This window comes from Oncorhynchus masou, chromosome 22 (genome assembly GCF_036934945.1).
Source record: "Oncorhynchus masou masou isolate Uvic2021 chromosome 22, UVic_Omas_1.1, whole genome shotgun sequence".
NCBI classification, from domain to species: domain Eukaryota; kingdom Metazoa; phylum Chordata; class Actinopteri; order Salmoniformes; family Salmonidae; genus Oncorhynchus; species Oncorhynchus masou.
In genome coordinates this window covers 19,088,389-19,104,067 of record NC_088233.1, presented here as the reverse complement: position 1 = coordinate 19,104,067, position 15,679 = coordinate 19,088,389, and the positions used below count along the sequence as shown (strand labels likewise).

The 15,679-nt window shown below is 45.2% G+C and overlaps 1 protein-coding gene across 1 annotated transcript in view; it reads left to right on the top strand.

The window, feature by feature from the left end:
• LOC135509142 (chromatin remodeling regulator CECR2-like) overlaps positions 1-15,040 on the top strand; it is a 65,437-nt gene extending 50,397 nt beyond the window's left edge. The window contains 11 exon segments of the mRNA XM_064929543.1: positions 3,378-3,446; positions 3,449-3,506; positions 3,596-3,633; positions 3,778-3,869; positions 4,014-4,140; positions 4,647-5,014; positions 5,224-5,370; positions 5,513-6,350; positions 6,813-8,673; positions 8,832-8,899; positions 12,244-15,040. Coding sequence (XP_064785615.1) covers positions 3,378-3,446; positions 3,449-3,506; positions 3,596-3,633; positions 3,778-3,869; positions 4,014-4,140; positions 4,647-5,014; positions 5,224-5,370; positions 5,513-6,350; positions 6,813-8,673; positions 8,832-8,880 — 3,647 coding nt within the window. The 3' untranslated portion in view covers positions 8,881-8,899; positions 12,244-15,040.
• The last annotated feature ends 639 nt before the right edge of the window (positions 15,041-15,679 follow it).

Genomic DNA, 15,679 nt, shown 5'->3' with positions numbered 1-15,679 from the left:
ATTTTTCAGTTTTTGATTTGTTAAAAAAGTTTGAAATATCCAATAAATGTCGTTCCACTTCATGATTGTGTCCCACTTGTTGTTGATTCTTCACAAAAAAATACAGTTTTATATCTTTATGTTTGAAGCCTGAAATGTGGCAAAAGGTCGCAAAGTTCAAGGGGGCCGAATACTTTCGCAAGTCACTGTATATCACTAGCCACTTTAAACAATGCTACCTAATATAATGTTTACATACCCTACATTATTCATCTCATATGTATATGTATATACTGTACTCTATATCATCTACTGCGTCTTTATGTAATACATGTATCACTAGCCACTTTAACTATGCCACTTTGTTTACATACTCATCTCATATGTATATACTGTACTCGATACCATCTACTGTATGCCGCTCTGCCTATGCTGCTCTGTACCATCACTCATTCATATATCTTTATGTACATATTCTTTATCCCCCTACACTTGTGTGTATAAGACGTAGTTTTGGAATTGTTAGTTAGATTACTTGTTGGTTATTACTGCATTGTCGGAACTAGAAGCACAAGCATTTCGCTACACTTGCAAACTCCCCATCCCGGATCCGGGATCGTGACTAAAGCCTCAGGCTCATTAGCATAACGCAACGTTAACAATTTCTGAAAATCGCAAATAAAATGAAAATAATGCGCCTACTCTCAAGCTTAGCCTTTTCTTAACAACACTGTCATCTCAGATTTTCAAAATATGCTTTTGACCCATAGCAATTCACTAATTTGTGTAAGAGTATGCTAAGCTAGCTTAGCATTTTGAGTAGCATTTAGCACGCAACATTTTCACAAAAACCAGATAACCAAATAAATAAAATCATTTAACTTTGAAGAGCTTCGGATGTTTTCAATGAGGAGACTCTCAGTTACATAGCAAATGTGCAGTTTTTCAAAAAAATATTATTTGTGTAGGACAAATCGCTCCGTTTTGTTCACGTTTGGCTATGAAAAAAACCTGTATACAGTTATAGCCTGAAGCTCATTAGCATAATGTAACGTTAACGATTTCTGAAAATCGCAAATAAAATGAAAATAATGCGCCTACTGTCAAGCTTAGCCTTTTCTTAACAACACTGTCATCTCAGATTTTCAAAATATGCTTTTGAACCATAGAAATTGACTAATTTGTGTAAGAGTATGCAAAGCTAGCAATGCATTTTGAATAACATGTAGCACGCAACATTTTCACAAAAACCAGATAACCAAATAAATAAAATCATTTACCTTTGAAGAGCTTCGGATGTTTTCAATGAGGAGACTCTCAGTTACATACCAAATGCGCAGTGTTTCCTGAAAGCGTCTGTGTGTAGGAGAAATCGTTCCGTTTTCCACATTGCGTCTGGCTACCGAAACAAACCGAAAATTCAGTCACCTACAACGTAAAACTTTTTCCGGATTAACTACATAATATCGACCGAAACATGGCAAACGTTGTTTGGAATCAGTCCTCAAGGTGTTTTTTCACATATCTCTTCATTGACATGCAGTTCGTGGAAGCTTGCTTTACTCTCTGTATTCCTTGGAAAAATAGTGGCAGGTGACTTTTGCGCACCAATTTCGGCGCAGGACACCGGGCGGACACGTGGTAAATGTGGTCTCTTATGGTCAATCTTCCAATGATCTGCCTACAAATACGTCACAATGCTGCAGACACCTTGGGGAAACGACAGAAAGGGCATTCTCATTCCTCTCGCATTCACAGCCATATAAGGAGACAAGGGAAAACAGAGCCTCAAAAATCCTGTTCATTTCCTGGATGCCGTCTCATCTTGGTTTTGCCTGAAGCTCACGTTCTAGGGCACGCATAGAAAATATCTTTGTATTTCTGGACACGTCAGAGTGTTTTCTTTCGAATCGTAGCAATTATATGCATAGTCGAGCATCTTTTTGTGACAAAATATCTTGTTTAAAACGGGAACGTTTTTCATCCAAAAATGAAATTGCGCCCCTAGAGTTTCAACAGGTTAACATCTGCTAACCATGTGTATGTGACAAATAACATTTGATTTGAAGTACTACTTCTCTTAATTATTATAACATGCTGACCACACCGCTCGCGTGCGCGGGTGTTGCAAAATAAATGTACACGCACGTTATTCAATCATTGCACCGCGTCAACGAGCATCTTTGTAGCCTGTGGTAAAATAGAATTTAGTTCTATTAGTGACACTTGACGTGCTGCAAGTCCTGCCTCTAATCTCATTGGTTTTTTGGAGCATATACCTACGTGGGTGATTGAAAGGTCCACACTCCAGTCCAGTTGGTGGTGATAATGCAGCTTAAAGTTGGTTGCCAACCACCATATAAAGTCAGATGAAGCCTGCAGGAGGAGCAACTACTAGATACGTACTTGTTGTACCCTTTTATCTGTGGTTTACTTGTCAGAGTAGAGGACCTTGTGCATTTACGGTACAATAACAACCCAATGTTTATATCCCAATACAAATTAGCTATCAACACAAGCTAGCTAGCTAAATTGCCATAAATATTTCATGCTTTTCGACCTGTCCCCAAATATATATATATAAATAAAATATAATAAGAACGAAAGTACACCACCTTATCCAGCACTGAAAACGTAGCTTAGCCGAGTGATTGCCAAATATATATATATATATATATATATTAGTTGGTTCTCAATTTGATATTTCTACCTGCGTGTCATGATCGCGCCTGGTGTGGATGGACAAAATCAATATGCACGCGCGGTGTGGTCCGCATGTAACAGTGTGTTACTGTGACTTTTCAGCCAATTTATGTACATCAAGAAGCTCATCTGCATCTGCATTTCTTGCAGTGCAGGAAAATTCTGAGTAGCATAAGTCATCACATTTAAGATCCTACACCTGTGCCGCATTGGGCTAAGAGTGGGAATGTTGAGCCCTTTGAATCACAGGAGTCTCTTCCTCCGTCTGATGTCATCTGTCAACGGTTAATTAACTGCTGAACGACCCTCATGAATGTATTATAGATGAACAGCAGGACCGCCTGAGCTGCCTGGTCTCGGGTGGATCGGAGCCTCAACCCTCCATCTTTTAATCCGCACAGCAGGGGGCGGCCTTTCATGTTGAAAGATAAAGCAATATGTTCTCCCCTATCATCTTTTGATCAGCTATGCCTGCAAGAAGATGGTTGATGAATCACTCTTCCCCGAACTCCTTCAGTCTCTCGTGCTGTTATGCCTGGTTTTTATGGACTCTGCGAACCAGCAGATGGCTGGATGGGCAACAAGTGCCCTTGAAACTGTAAGGAGGCTAGGAAGTACAACTAGCGTTGGTGCACTATTCTTTATTCTGTTGTGTGTAATTCATTGTGGTTCCCGTGTTCTGCTGTGTCCCCTAGAGCGAGCGCGGCGGCGGAAGCTGCGTGAGGAGAAGGCCTGGTTGATATCCCAGGGGAAGGACCTGCCCCCGAACTGCTGCACCTGGAGCCCCACTCACCCATCCAACGTGCCCGCAGGACGAAAGCGTTGTAAGAGCACACTACCACTCAACACTAGAGTACTGGTCATTTATGGAGAGTGTGGATTTGTTTTGAAAATGTTCAATCTTTTATTGCAGCTATGAAATTGATGATGATTATACAGCGTTGTACAAAGGTAAAGTAAAATAATATGCCCTGTCGTCTATGCAATCATCATTGTATCATATCTGTATGTGTGAAGCATATTGACCTGCTGTAGATTCTTCTGGACAGTTAGCCAGGATGGTGCCTCTATTCTGACTACACCTGTTCTCCACAGTGTTGGAGGCCCTGAAAGCCCACAAAGACTCCTGGCCTTTCTTGGAGCCTGTGGATGAATCCTATGCCCCCAACTATAATGAGATCATTCAGGTGAGCAAAATCACAGTGAAAAAGAAGGGTCCAAACTTTGTCAAATGAAGGTTAGATGCCTCGGTTATGAGTTTTTTTCACATTTTAATTTGATGTCATCCATTCCACAAGTAGCAATTTACGTTAGCCCTGATTTCTCCTCAGACTCCGATGGACCTGTCCACCATCGAGAGGAAGCTGAATGAAGGGGAGTACATCACCAAGGAGGAGTTTGTGTCTGACGTGAAGCTCATGTTTGAGAATTGCATGGAGTACAATGGGGAAGACAGTGGTAAATACACACACTTCATTTTGACCTTAAACTCACACATGATGTCCCTCAAATTCCTCTAGCATGTAAAAAACGTTTTTTTGGGATTGACTTTGGACTTCAATTATGAATGTGAAATAGATAAATTTGATTAAGTGGAGGAGGAGAGAATTTTGGGGGAGAGCTGGGCTGTAATGTGGCTCTGGCCCTTAACAGATTTGACAGTGATGAATGGGGAGGGATTGAGTTGTGCTCCAGTGCACCAGACCCTGCCTGCCTGCCAGAGAGACATTCCAGCCCCTAGCTAAGCCCCCTGTCTGGAGTCATCCATCTGTCTGAATGCTCTCCCCAGGGAGAGGCACTGGGGCCAGGGGTCAACCATACTACGGCCCTCTGGGCTGGTCAGCCTGTCGCCCAATGCTGGGGTGTGTCTATGCAATGGCATTCAGATGATACTCTGATATTTGTGTCTGTGTTTAACTGGCCAGATGAATGAGCCCTGTGTGCCTGTCTGTGTTTTTCGGCAGAGTACAGCATCATGGCGGAGTCCCTGGAGCGCTGTTTCAGCCGAGCCTTGCTCAAGCACTTGCCGTCGGAGGACGGTGACACGGACGAAGAGTTCCACGTGTGTGGTGATGACCGTGAGAAAGACCGCAAGGAGAAGAGGCGGAGCAAAGGCCCCAAACAGGCGGGGCCAGATCGCTTGGGCAGAGCCACTGAGCATGCCTCGCGCAAACGGACACATCCAGGGGGCAAGGGCAGCACCGCCATGGAGGAGGGGAACAAGGTGGCCCAGCCTCCCCCTCCCACCCACTGGGCCAACAGACACCCACACCCCCACAGCATGCCACATGGACAACCCCACCCTGGGAATCTATACCACCCAGCACAGCAGGTAGCTAGGAACGCTTATTTGATATGTAGTTATTTTTTAGGCTTAAAGGGAGGCCAGGCATATCAAACAATATTTCACATAGGAGATAGTGCTTTAGTACTTCAGTAGGAGTTAATAAAGAGAAAAACAGTTAAGAGTAATTGTAGATCAGGACAGATAAATGCATGACATTTTAGACATAAGATATTGAACTGTCATCCATTCTGCAGCAGCTCCAGCACCCCCCTGGTCCACACATGTATGGTCAGAGGATGGCCATGGACCCCCGCTACGCCTACCCTCACCCTGGACAGGGACACATGCCCCGGCCTGAAGACCCCAATGCTCACCACATGCCTCAACATTACAACATGCAGGTATTTGATGACTAATTATCTTATCTGCTCTGCTCACAGTGTGCTCAAGCTGAACAATATTTTGTGTGTTACTGCTCTTTCACCGTTGGTTGGTTATATTTGCTGCTATGCAGACATACTGATAGACGTCCTTGTATTCCAGCCACACCTGGGGGATGGTCACCACATTGGCCCTAGATACCAGGTGGGGCCTGATGGCCGGCCTTTCCATCCCCAGCACCACCAGCAGCAGCACCCCTACATGGGTCCCACCCACGGCCCCTCACTGGGCCCCCGCCCTGTGGCCCTCCAGTCTGGGGGCCTCTGCACCCCCACGCCCGAAGGCAACATGTACCCGTCCCGCCATCGCACCGACGGCCACCCCATGCACCCCGGTGGGAACCGTTACCCCGGGCCTGACGTCCCACCACAACACAACTACCCTGCCTTTCGTCCAGGCATGGGCGTGCCTCCTAGCATGTGGTCAGGGATGAACCACCAAGGCCAGCAGAGGCCCAGTGGACCTGGGATGCAGGAGCAGAATATGGCTAACCACCAGCAGCACCCCTATTTTCATGGGGGTCCACCTCCCATGGGCGCCAAACCCTGGCCAGAGCAGCCTGGTGGCCCTGGAGGGTACCCCCCACCCCCAAATAGCCAGTACAGGATGCCCTGTGGCATCAGCACCTCCCCGGGGCCCATGGCCCTGCGGCCTCCCATGCCTCATCAGGACTCACGGCAGCGTCTGGCCTCCATGCTGGAGAGCCCAGAGATGATTGCCCTGCAGCAGCTGTCTGCTTCCTCCACCGGACTCCCTGCTGGCTCCTCACGCCAGCTCATGGGCAACCTTCAGCAGCAGCCCCCACAGGGAGTTGGCAGCGCACCAACTCAAGCTCAGCCCTCGCAGCACCCACCACCCCCTGAAATTCACCTGCTGCGTCCTCCCAGAGACGATGGCCCAGATAGCCAGCCTGCCCATCACGCAGACATGCAGCCCAAAGGTAGGAATGATCTTCTTTGCTTTACAACTCTCCCTCTAAGCTTTATGAAAATCAACTTGGATCCTCGTCTACCTCCCAAAAAAATAATTTTCAGACTTGTCTGAAGTTCTGACTATATTTCATAAGCAAACTGTCTCTTTGCAATGTGATGTTAATAATTTTTCACAGTAAGTGACTAAGTATTCATCACTTCAATGAAGTCTCGCGGCTTGCTTTGAGGGTGGAACTGAGATGACATGTCATCACACTGCAGCTACACTAGCAAGAAGATGTTTTATATAAAGGACAAACCCTAAACATTTCTTGAACAAATATAATCAAAGATGGTGTTAATTTTGAGTCTGTGTCTTGAAAAGTAATAGAACATGTTCTCCGTCTGTAGAGGCATAAACTCAGATGTTCAACAAATGGATCCTTTGTGTTCACTTTAACATCCTTCCTCTATATTCACTGTCCTAACAGAGTTCACATCAGATCACAAAACGACCAACAACAACCATGCAGGAACGCGGATAACCCCCGTCCAGTCTGATCAGGATCGTTTCACAGAGCCTCCCAGTCACCCCACTGGGGGCATGCAGAGCCTCTCGGCTCCAAACTTGGGCAGATCACAGGAGAGGGGTAGCGGGACCGGGGAGCAGGCTGCGTCTGGGCCGGGACACCCACAGAGCGCAGAGACAACCGGCAAACAGGAGGGGGAGAGAAGAGGACAGTCTGTCTGCCAGACTCCCACTCAACAGAACAACCCTTCCATTGTTCCTCCTCCACACCCCCACAATTCACCTCCCTCCCAGAACTCTCCGCACTCCCAGAATGCTCCACAGCATATAACCCAGATCCCCACTCGGCAAATCCCAGAGAATGCCCCTCACCCTAAGAACGCCCATCAACACATGATCCAGAATGCACAGCAACAAAACATCCTTCAACATAGTCAGAAAGCCCCACAGCAAGGATCCCAAAACCCTCAGAACACACCTCCACATGTGGCTCAGAATCCCCTTCAACGTGGTCCACAGCCAAGCCCCATGCATGGAATGCCAAAATGCACCCCCCAAGGGGCCCAGCCTGGCCCTAGTCCACCACAGCCAGCCCCTTTCACCTCCCTGCCCCCCAGCCACCCTGTGTCCCAGCTGCCTCCTCAGCCCAGCCCAGCCGACCATGGAGACCAGAGGCCCAGCGAGCCCACTAGCAGAAAGGATTCTGGAGGCAGCTCTGGTAACCCCAGCATGATGAAGTCTGGACCTCCCAACAGCATCTATAAACAACAGTCGTTCAGTCCCAATGTGCAACAGACACAGTTGGGTAACCAGGGCAGTCTGGGGCCAAGGGGACCTGCACCTGGTCACATCCCCGCCATGCCTCCCCACTCTCCGGGCCAGGTTGCTGGAGCCATGGGCAGCCCAACACATCCACACTATGGTCAACCTATGGGCAGGCCCATGCCCCCTTCAAATCGGCAGCCTTACCCAAACCAAGCTATACCCCAGACCATGAACCAAAACCATAACCCTGCAGGCTACCCCACCTACCACCAGCAAGGAGCTTCCTATCCATACCACATGGCCCAGCAGCAGCATCTCCAGGGCCACACCAACATGTACCCCCAGTACCAGCAGCAACACTTATACCCCCAGCCCCAGGGCAACAGCCGGGGGGGCTACCCACCTGAGGAGTGGCATAGGCAGCAGCAATACCAGCCTCGCCACCCCATGCCCTCCAACACCTACCTGCCTGCAGCCAGTGCCAAGGTCAATGGGTGCCTGAAGGAGGGCAGCAGCATGGGCTCCCCCCTGGGCTCTGAGGGCTCCGGGGTCAGCTTGATGTCCCCAAGTCTCCTGCCCGAGGGCCTCCATGGAGGCTCTGCGGGGAAGGAGAGCAGGGAGGCTGGCAGCCCAATGAAGCCTCAGCATGCTCGGGTGGAGGAGACCTCAGAGCGGCCAGAGAGCCCTAAAGAGATCCTGGACCTGGACAGCCACAACGCTGCTGCACGCCGCTGGCGTTCCCAGCCCCTGCCTCAAGTGGCCAACTTCCTGTACGACCCCCGAGCAGTGCATCCTGGGATGCAGCAGGGTGGGGCCCCACCCCCCCACATGATTTCTCGGCCTCCATACCCTAGCCAGCCTGGCTTTCCTAGTGGACACTACACTCCCCAAAGACCCCACCCTCACCTCATGGAGGCCCTGCAGCGGCCCCAGCACCTGCCCTTTCACCCGGGACAGACCCGCATGGCCATTTACAGACACCCCCAGACTGAAGGCCACTTTCAAGGCATGACGGTCCAGGAGAGAGGCCTGGCACCTGAACACTTCCTTCACCCAGGGTAAGAAAGAGCTACGCTGAAGATTCTAATTGTTCATTCCTTTGCAGGGCTCTCTTGCAGGGCTTTTTTTGCAAAAGAGACCTTGATCTCAATTGGGGACTCCCTGCTAAAAATATGGTTGAAAATAGGTTGATGTTTTATCTTATGTCATCTTGTAGGCAGCAGATGATGTCTCCCAGTGGTCCCAGCAGTAAACAGGGAGTTTAAGCAACTCTGTGGAAGCAGGGTAAGTGACTATTCAATGGTGTATTTTGTATTTATTATGGATCCCTGTTAGCTGCTGACAAGACAAGAGCTACTCTTCCTGGGATCCAGCAAAATTAAGGCAGTTGTATCAAATCAAATCAAATCAAATTTATTTATATAGCCCTTCGTACATCAGCTGATATCTCAAAGTGCTGTACAGAAACCCAGCCTAAAACCCCAAACAGCAAGCAATGCAGGTGTAGAAGCACGGTGGCTAGGAAAAACTCCCTAGAAAAGCCAAAACCTAGGAAGAAACCTAGAGAGGAACCAGGCTATGTGGGGTGGCCAGTCCTCTTCTGGCTGTGCCGGGTAGAGATTATAACAGAACATGGCCAAGATGTTCAAATGTTCATAAATGACCAGCATGGTCGAATAATAATAAGGCAGAACAGTTGAAACTGGAGCAGCAGCACGGCCAGGTGGACTGGGGACAGCAAGGAGTCATCATGTCAAGTAGTCCTGGGGCATGGTCCTAGGGCCGCGGTTCAGTTGAAACTGGAGCAGCAGCACGGCCAGTTGTACATTTTAAAAACATTACAAAACATTCATAACAGATTTCACCAATCAATATTTCAATAAATCACGTCATGTTTCAGTTAGGGCTGTTACGGTGACCGTATTACTGATAAACTGGCGGTCACGAGACATGACAGCAGGTTAAATTCCACGTAATTGTTTAGTCACGGTAACCAGGCTTCTCCAAGCTCTGATGCTGCTGATGGTCATTAGTAGACTACCAAACTTGCTAACTGCCTGGTACTCAGCACTCTATTGTCCCTCTAATCACTCTGACACCAATGCAAATGTAATTTGAAAATCAAACAATTTATGGGCCCATGAGCTCATCTTGCTCAACATTTCTATAGGCTATGCAATTGCGTGAGAACTTAGTTTTGATGGCCTTTATTAAGAAGAGGAGGATCCCATTAGCTTTCTTAAGGCTAGGCCTACTATATTTTCTCAACTTTACTAATATTAAGCACATTGCTTCACTTTACAACAAGAGCATAGCCTACCTAGCATGAAACTGAACCCCTGCCCCAACAGGTGCATGATAATGGTCAATTTTAAATCAAAACAAATTTCACACATATTATTTAGTATATGTAAAGACAAGATTAATTCAAGAACAATCTGATGGGTGACCAATATTAGCCTATCGCTTGTGAATTATATATTATCACTTGTGAATCGATATCAAATCAAACTTTATTTGTCACATGTGCCGAATACAACAAGTGTAGACTTTACCGTGAAATGCTTACTTACAAGCCCTTAACTCTTCTTGAAATGCACTGTTGGTTAAGAAAATATTTACCAAGTAGACTAAAATAAAAAGTAACACAATAAGAATAACAATATCGAGGCTATATACAGGGGGCACCTGTACCAAGTCCGTGTGCGGGGGTACAGGTTAGTTGAGGTAATTTGTACATGTAGGTGGGGGTGAAGTGCCTATGCATAGATAATTAACAGCGAGTAGCAGCAGTGTACAAAATGGGGGGGGGGGGGGTCCATCAATGTAAATTGTCCAGTGGCGATTTTATTAATTGTTCAGCAGTCTTATGGCTTGGTGGTAGAAGCTGTTGAGGAGCCTTTTGGTCTTAGACTTGGCACTCCGGTTACCGCTTGCCGTGCGGTAGCCTACCTGAATGATGCCCGGCTTGTGTGCAGTAAGGCAAGACACAGCTCCTGCCTTTTTTTCTCCTCAACTTTTTCAAATCATAGTCACACACCTCATGTAGCCTAGCCAATAGGCCTATATGTTTTGATACGGTTTGTATCACAACTTAATTTTAAAGATCTTATTTGGCCACTTAAGCACATTAATCCTATTTACAACTGGTGTAAATCCTACCTGGCATACATACGCAGCACATGAGTTTCAAGTTTGGGGAAGATAATACTAAAAGCATTATATGCATAATTGCATTTGTGGTCACCTTTGAGAATGGTATTTTCCCGCTGATTGATTGGATTTTGGAACATTCACTCTTGTATTCTACTGCCATGTGCGCTTTGCTGCACTTATAATGTGAAGAAATAGCCTAATAGTTTATCAACATTTTAAGCTAATCGTTCTGATCTGTTGCATTAGCCTCATTGCCTTTGAAAGGTTTTTTGATGCTAGTGTTTGTATGAATTTAGGATCTATCGCAGCCTGGGACAGTCGAGGGATATGTTTGGAATATTTATTTTTCGCACAGAAGGACAAATTGACCAATAGAATAGGTCAACTTTTGTACTATGGGGGATAGTAGATTGACATAGCCTAGTGCTTTTGCTTTCATTAGGCCTACTCATCTTGTTGGCTGACAAAAAGTAAATATGGACAGTTCTTCCAACGTCTTCAATAAGCTCATCGGCATTTGATAAGAACACGTGCAGTTGCGTCCCCGATGTGTGTCTTCACTTGTAGACTGTGAGAAGGACCTGGGATGCTGTGAGAAGGACCCGATCACGTGACGGGCATTTCTAAGATTTGAGGTGAGTGAGAGGTGCTTCAGGGGCACGCAGCCTGGAAAGGGAATTATAATGATTATATTCCGCCCAAGGACACAACGGCCACTGGCCATAAAAGGCATGGATTATTTTAGAGGGCATTACGGTCACACAAAGGGGATGCATCCAGGAAATTCAAGGCATTATCAAGTGCTTGTCAAATTGTGAATGAGAGACTGATGAAATGTGTACAGCCTGTGCAAAAAGCTAAGCAGAGCTCATGCCTTTCATGCAACTTTTTTCAGATCATCATTAGTCGCATCATGCAGCCGTATGTATTAAAAATCAAAAGTTGCATAAATAACTCTAAATTAACCGTATAGGGGCACCTGTTTCTTTGTTAACCGTTCAATACAGAATAGCCGCATGTGCGCCCTCTCTCAAATCATTTGGAAAAAATATCCTTTATTGTATTCTTCATACTATAAAATAATGCCACGGCATTCTAAGCAAATATTGTCTGCTGTATCAGGGCCTAACATAAGGACAACTCTGTATGCTATTCTGTTCTTTTGAAATAGACTACATTTTCTTCATATCATGTTTCTTTAGACCTGTCTAAAATAAATAATGGATTCATTGTGATGGTGTAGGCTGTATTAAATAGATTTGTTAGACTTTTTAAAATGTAGATGTTCGAAAGGTCCACATCAGACTGTGTGGAAGCCAGGAGATACTAAATGTGTTTGTTAATTAACGGTCAATTACTATGAGACCGGCAGTTATTTGCTTGAAATTACTGGCTGACAAAATGTCATGGCCACCACGGTCCTAGTTTCAATGATTGATATTCTTGTTTCATTTCTTTTCTACTCAATTCAGGTAAAGGACAAATGCAAAAAAACCTTTACACAAATTGGTGCCTGCATATCATCCATGACGACAACCTGTGTGTGCTTGCCTGTGTCTCTCCTGTCTTAAGACTTTAAATGTGACTGCTGCGGAGCGGTTCAAAATGGACTCTGTCCTCTGTCTGTGTTCAAGGGCACCAGTAAGTAGGGCTCCCACTGCATCGGACAGGAGATGTGCAGAGTGATACAGGCAATGGAGACACTTTTATTGGAGTCTCTTTAGGGAATGAGTTCTTTGCTCCTGGGGATGTCTGCCTGCTTTGTGTGGAACCCTCACCGAGACTGCCTCTGCAGAGACATGGCCCTGTCTGTCTTCATGCCTTTGGACTCCCAGTCAAGTTCAGACTGTATAGCTGGTCCCTCCATCGAGGCCTGGCCAGCAAGAACATATGGAGACCCTGTTTCTCTGTCTGCAGGCTGGTTGCCTGTGTAAACGCAGGCTTTAAGTGGTCTATTGACATGTTCTGATTCTGGTGCTCTGTTTGACCTTTTTAAATTATTTTCTCACACACTGGATTTGTCTGGAGAAGGCTCCCCCCCTTGTCTATAGCTCTCTATGGACCTCCAGCCTGGTCTTCTCAGAGCCTCTCTGGACAAAAGGAGCTGGTGTGGTAAGAGGAGAGCACTGGTGTTACTTTGTGTTTTTGTTGTTGTTTTCGTCTCCAAATGTTTTTAGACTCAGGTGTAGAAAAGGAGGTACTTTGAGACTATAGAGAAGCCGTCATCAGAACCCTGTCGACAGACACACACACACACACATGCCTTGCAGTTGCCTTTGTTTCCTTCATGTTGAATGTATGTGTGAATGAGTTTGATATATGTAGATAGATGAACAGCACAGGAGCCCCGCCATGTGACGGGACAGAAGATGATGGAGGATTGCCTTTCGGAAAAAAGGAAACCGTTCTGAAAAGGGGAGCTTTCTGTCCATTTTCACCTTGACTAAAACACAGCTTTTTTTGCTGTTCCGGTGTAATTTTATGCGTCCTTCAAGACTGCCTTCACTATGAGAATGTATTTTATTTCAGACCTGCAGAGAGCCTTCTCTGCTATGCACTAGGGATAGTCTACAACTACTGGAATTTAGTGGCCTTGGATTCTTTGTTGGTGCTTGTTACCATGTGTATATATGAATATATATTAAGTATAACTCTTCACTGTAGGTGTCCTCTGTCACAAAAACTGGGGTCTTTTGTGGGTTGGTTCACCACACTTCCATGTGCCCAGCTGGTTGGCATATGCACATACACACAAAGTGAACAAGAGTTGGAATCAACAATTGATGTATTTGTTTTTCTATATTCATGTTGTCACCCTTCCAGCCCAATTATTTTTATTTGTTTCAATGTCATGTATTGCATTCCATACATTTTGTTGAAAAATATCACCTAAAATGGTAATCCTATTGTAGCTCATTTATTTGTGGTGTTTATTTTATTTGGAACGGTAAAGATTGTCCACAATCACACCCATGCGTGATTATTTCTTTACGTTAGTGCTTCCTCCTCCCCAATTCAATGAACTTAATATGTCCTCAGGGTGTACAGTTCTATACGGGTATTTTAATGAATTATTTGAAGAAGAAGCACCACAAGAAAACATGACTGGAATAGTGACAAATTAATTAACCTAATTTTGTGACAACTGATAAACCAATATTGTTTTTGCAAGGTTCTGTTATTTTTGGTCCTCTGTGACAATGGCGGTCTTGTCTATCAACAATTTATGTGTGAATTGAACTCTTCCCCATCTTAAATCCATGTTGCACCTGTGAACCCCACAGGTATAGCGATGACAACAAATTAATCTACCTCATAGCCAGTCCTCTGGCATCCACTAAGTCCCTCTACTCAGTCATTCACTCACTCAGACCCCAGCACACACATGGCCTTGTATTACTTTGCTACAAAAGCTCATGACTATGTATACTTTTCCCTTCCATGAGACCTTTGATTGTAAGGTTACTTGTGTCACTAGGGGGTGTGGTGAATGATTGGGCATATGTCTGAGGTCGACAGAAAAGGGCTCTTTTTATATATGATCTCGTCTTACCAGCTGTATAGATTGCATGCCTATCTGCCACAGGTGAGTCTAGACAACCTGAGCCCTGTGCTTCTATTTAATACGTGTTAGACAGCATAGAGCTGGCAGCGTAGTCCCCTCATTGATAGACATCTATGGCATTAAAAGGAAATGTGCTCAAGGAGGGATGAATATAGGAAAATACTAGCTGTGAGACAATGTGTCCCACGATTCTGTACAAGGATGTATTGCCGTTTTACTTACTAGGGAATTTTCATTTTTATTATTAGCTAGATGAGGTCTTCTCGGAGGTAGTGTGTTCACTTGCGCTGTCCATGTATGAAGGACAGTGTAGTTGTAAATGGTCTGTGAGGTTGTGATACTGTTATGCAGCTTTGTTGTCTCTGATTGTGTTGACTGCACAAGACATGGAAGTCTGTATGCCTCTACTCTGCTGTCATCCAGTTTGTCTGCACTAGTAAAATGTCTAGATTGGATTAAATGTGAATCATATTTATTTGCTCTTTTACATTTTGTACATGTTTGAACTTGTTTTTAATATACATGTGATGTCTGGTTGTTTTCAGCAGTAGACATTTACCTCCGTAGCATGGCGGCATCAAAAAGGCCCCGTATGTTCCAGTTTTTATGTTCACAGGTTTTTAAGACATAGATTATTTTGGAAATAGACAACGTATTTTCTATACTGTACATTTCTTAGAATAAATCACTTTTCCTGATTTTAAGTATGTTGCTTGTTCTCTTTTTTTCTTTGGTACGGATTGGTGAGCTGGGGGTTAGGTGATGTCACTGATAGATGCTTAGGCCTTTTCAAAGTAAGTTTCTTGTCAAGGAGCAGCCAAACTGTCTGCCTGATGGAGCTATTATTCCTGATATCGTTTGTCATCTGACGTCCAACTGTAATCTGCACAGCCGGTAATAGACACTTGTGTTCTCCGGCGTCCGGCTCGTACATAGAACATCCTTCATTTAGGCTGCAAAGGTGTCCGTTTTCCTCAAAGATTTTAGTGAAAATTTGGAAAATGATGCATACTGTCTTAATAAAACACAATTTTTCACCACCTTGCTAGTGGCTAATGCTTCTTCCAGATGTTGGGTATCGTGTTCAGCCAATCACGTTGCAGTCTGTTTACACATGGTCTGAAACCAATGATTTTATATATACACACTAGATGACTGAAGGGTTGCTGTTTTGAAACCACCGCGCCTCCATCTTGGCATTCCCCCACTATTGTAATTGTTTTAATTTTGAATGCTATAGAAATTCATATTTAGTTTTGCCATGTTTATTCTATTACAAACACCTTAATGCATACTTGTAAATTATGAGCTAAACCGGAGTTTCCCAAACTGTCCTGCCCCCC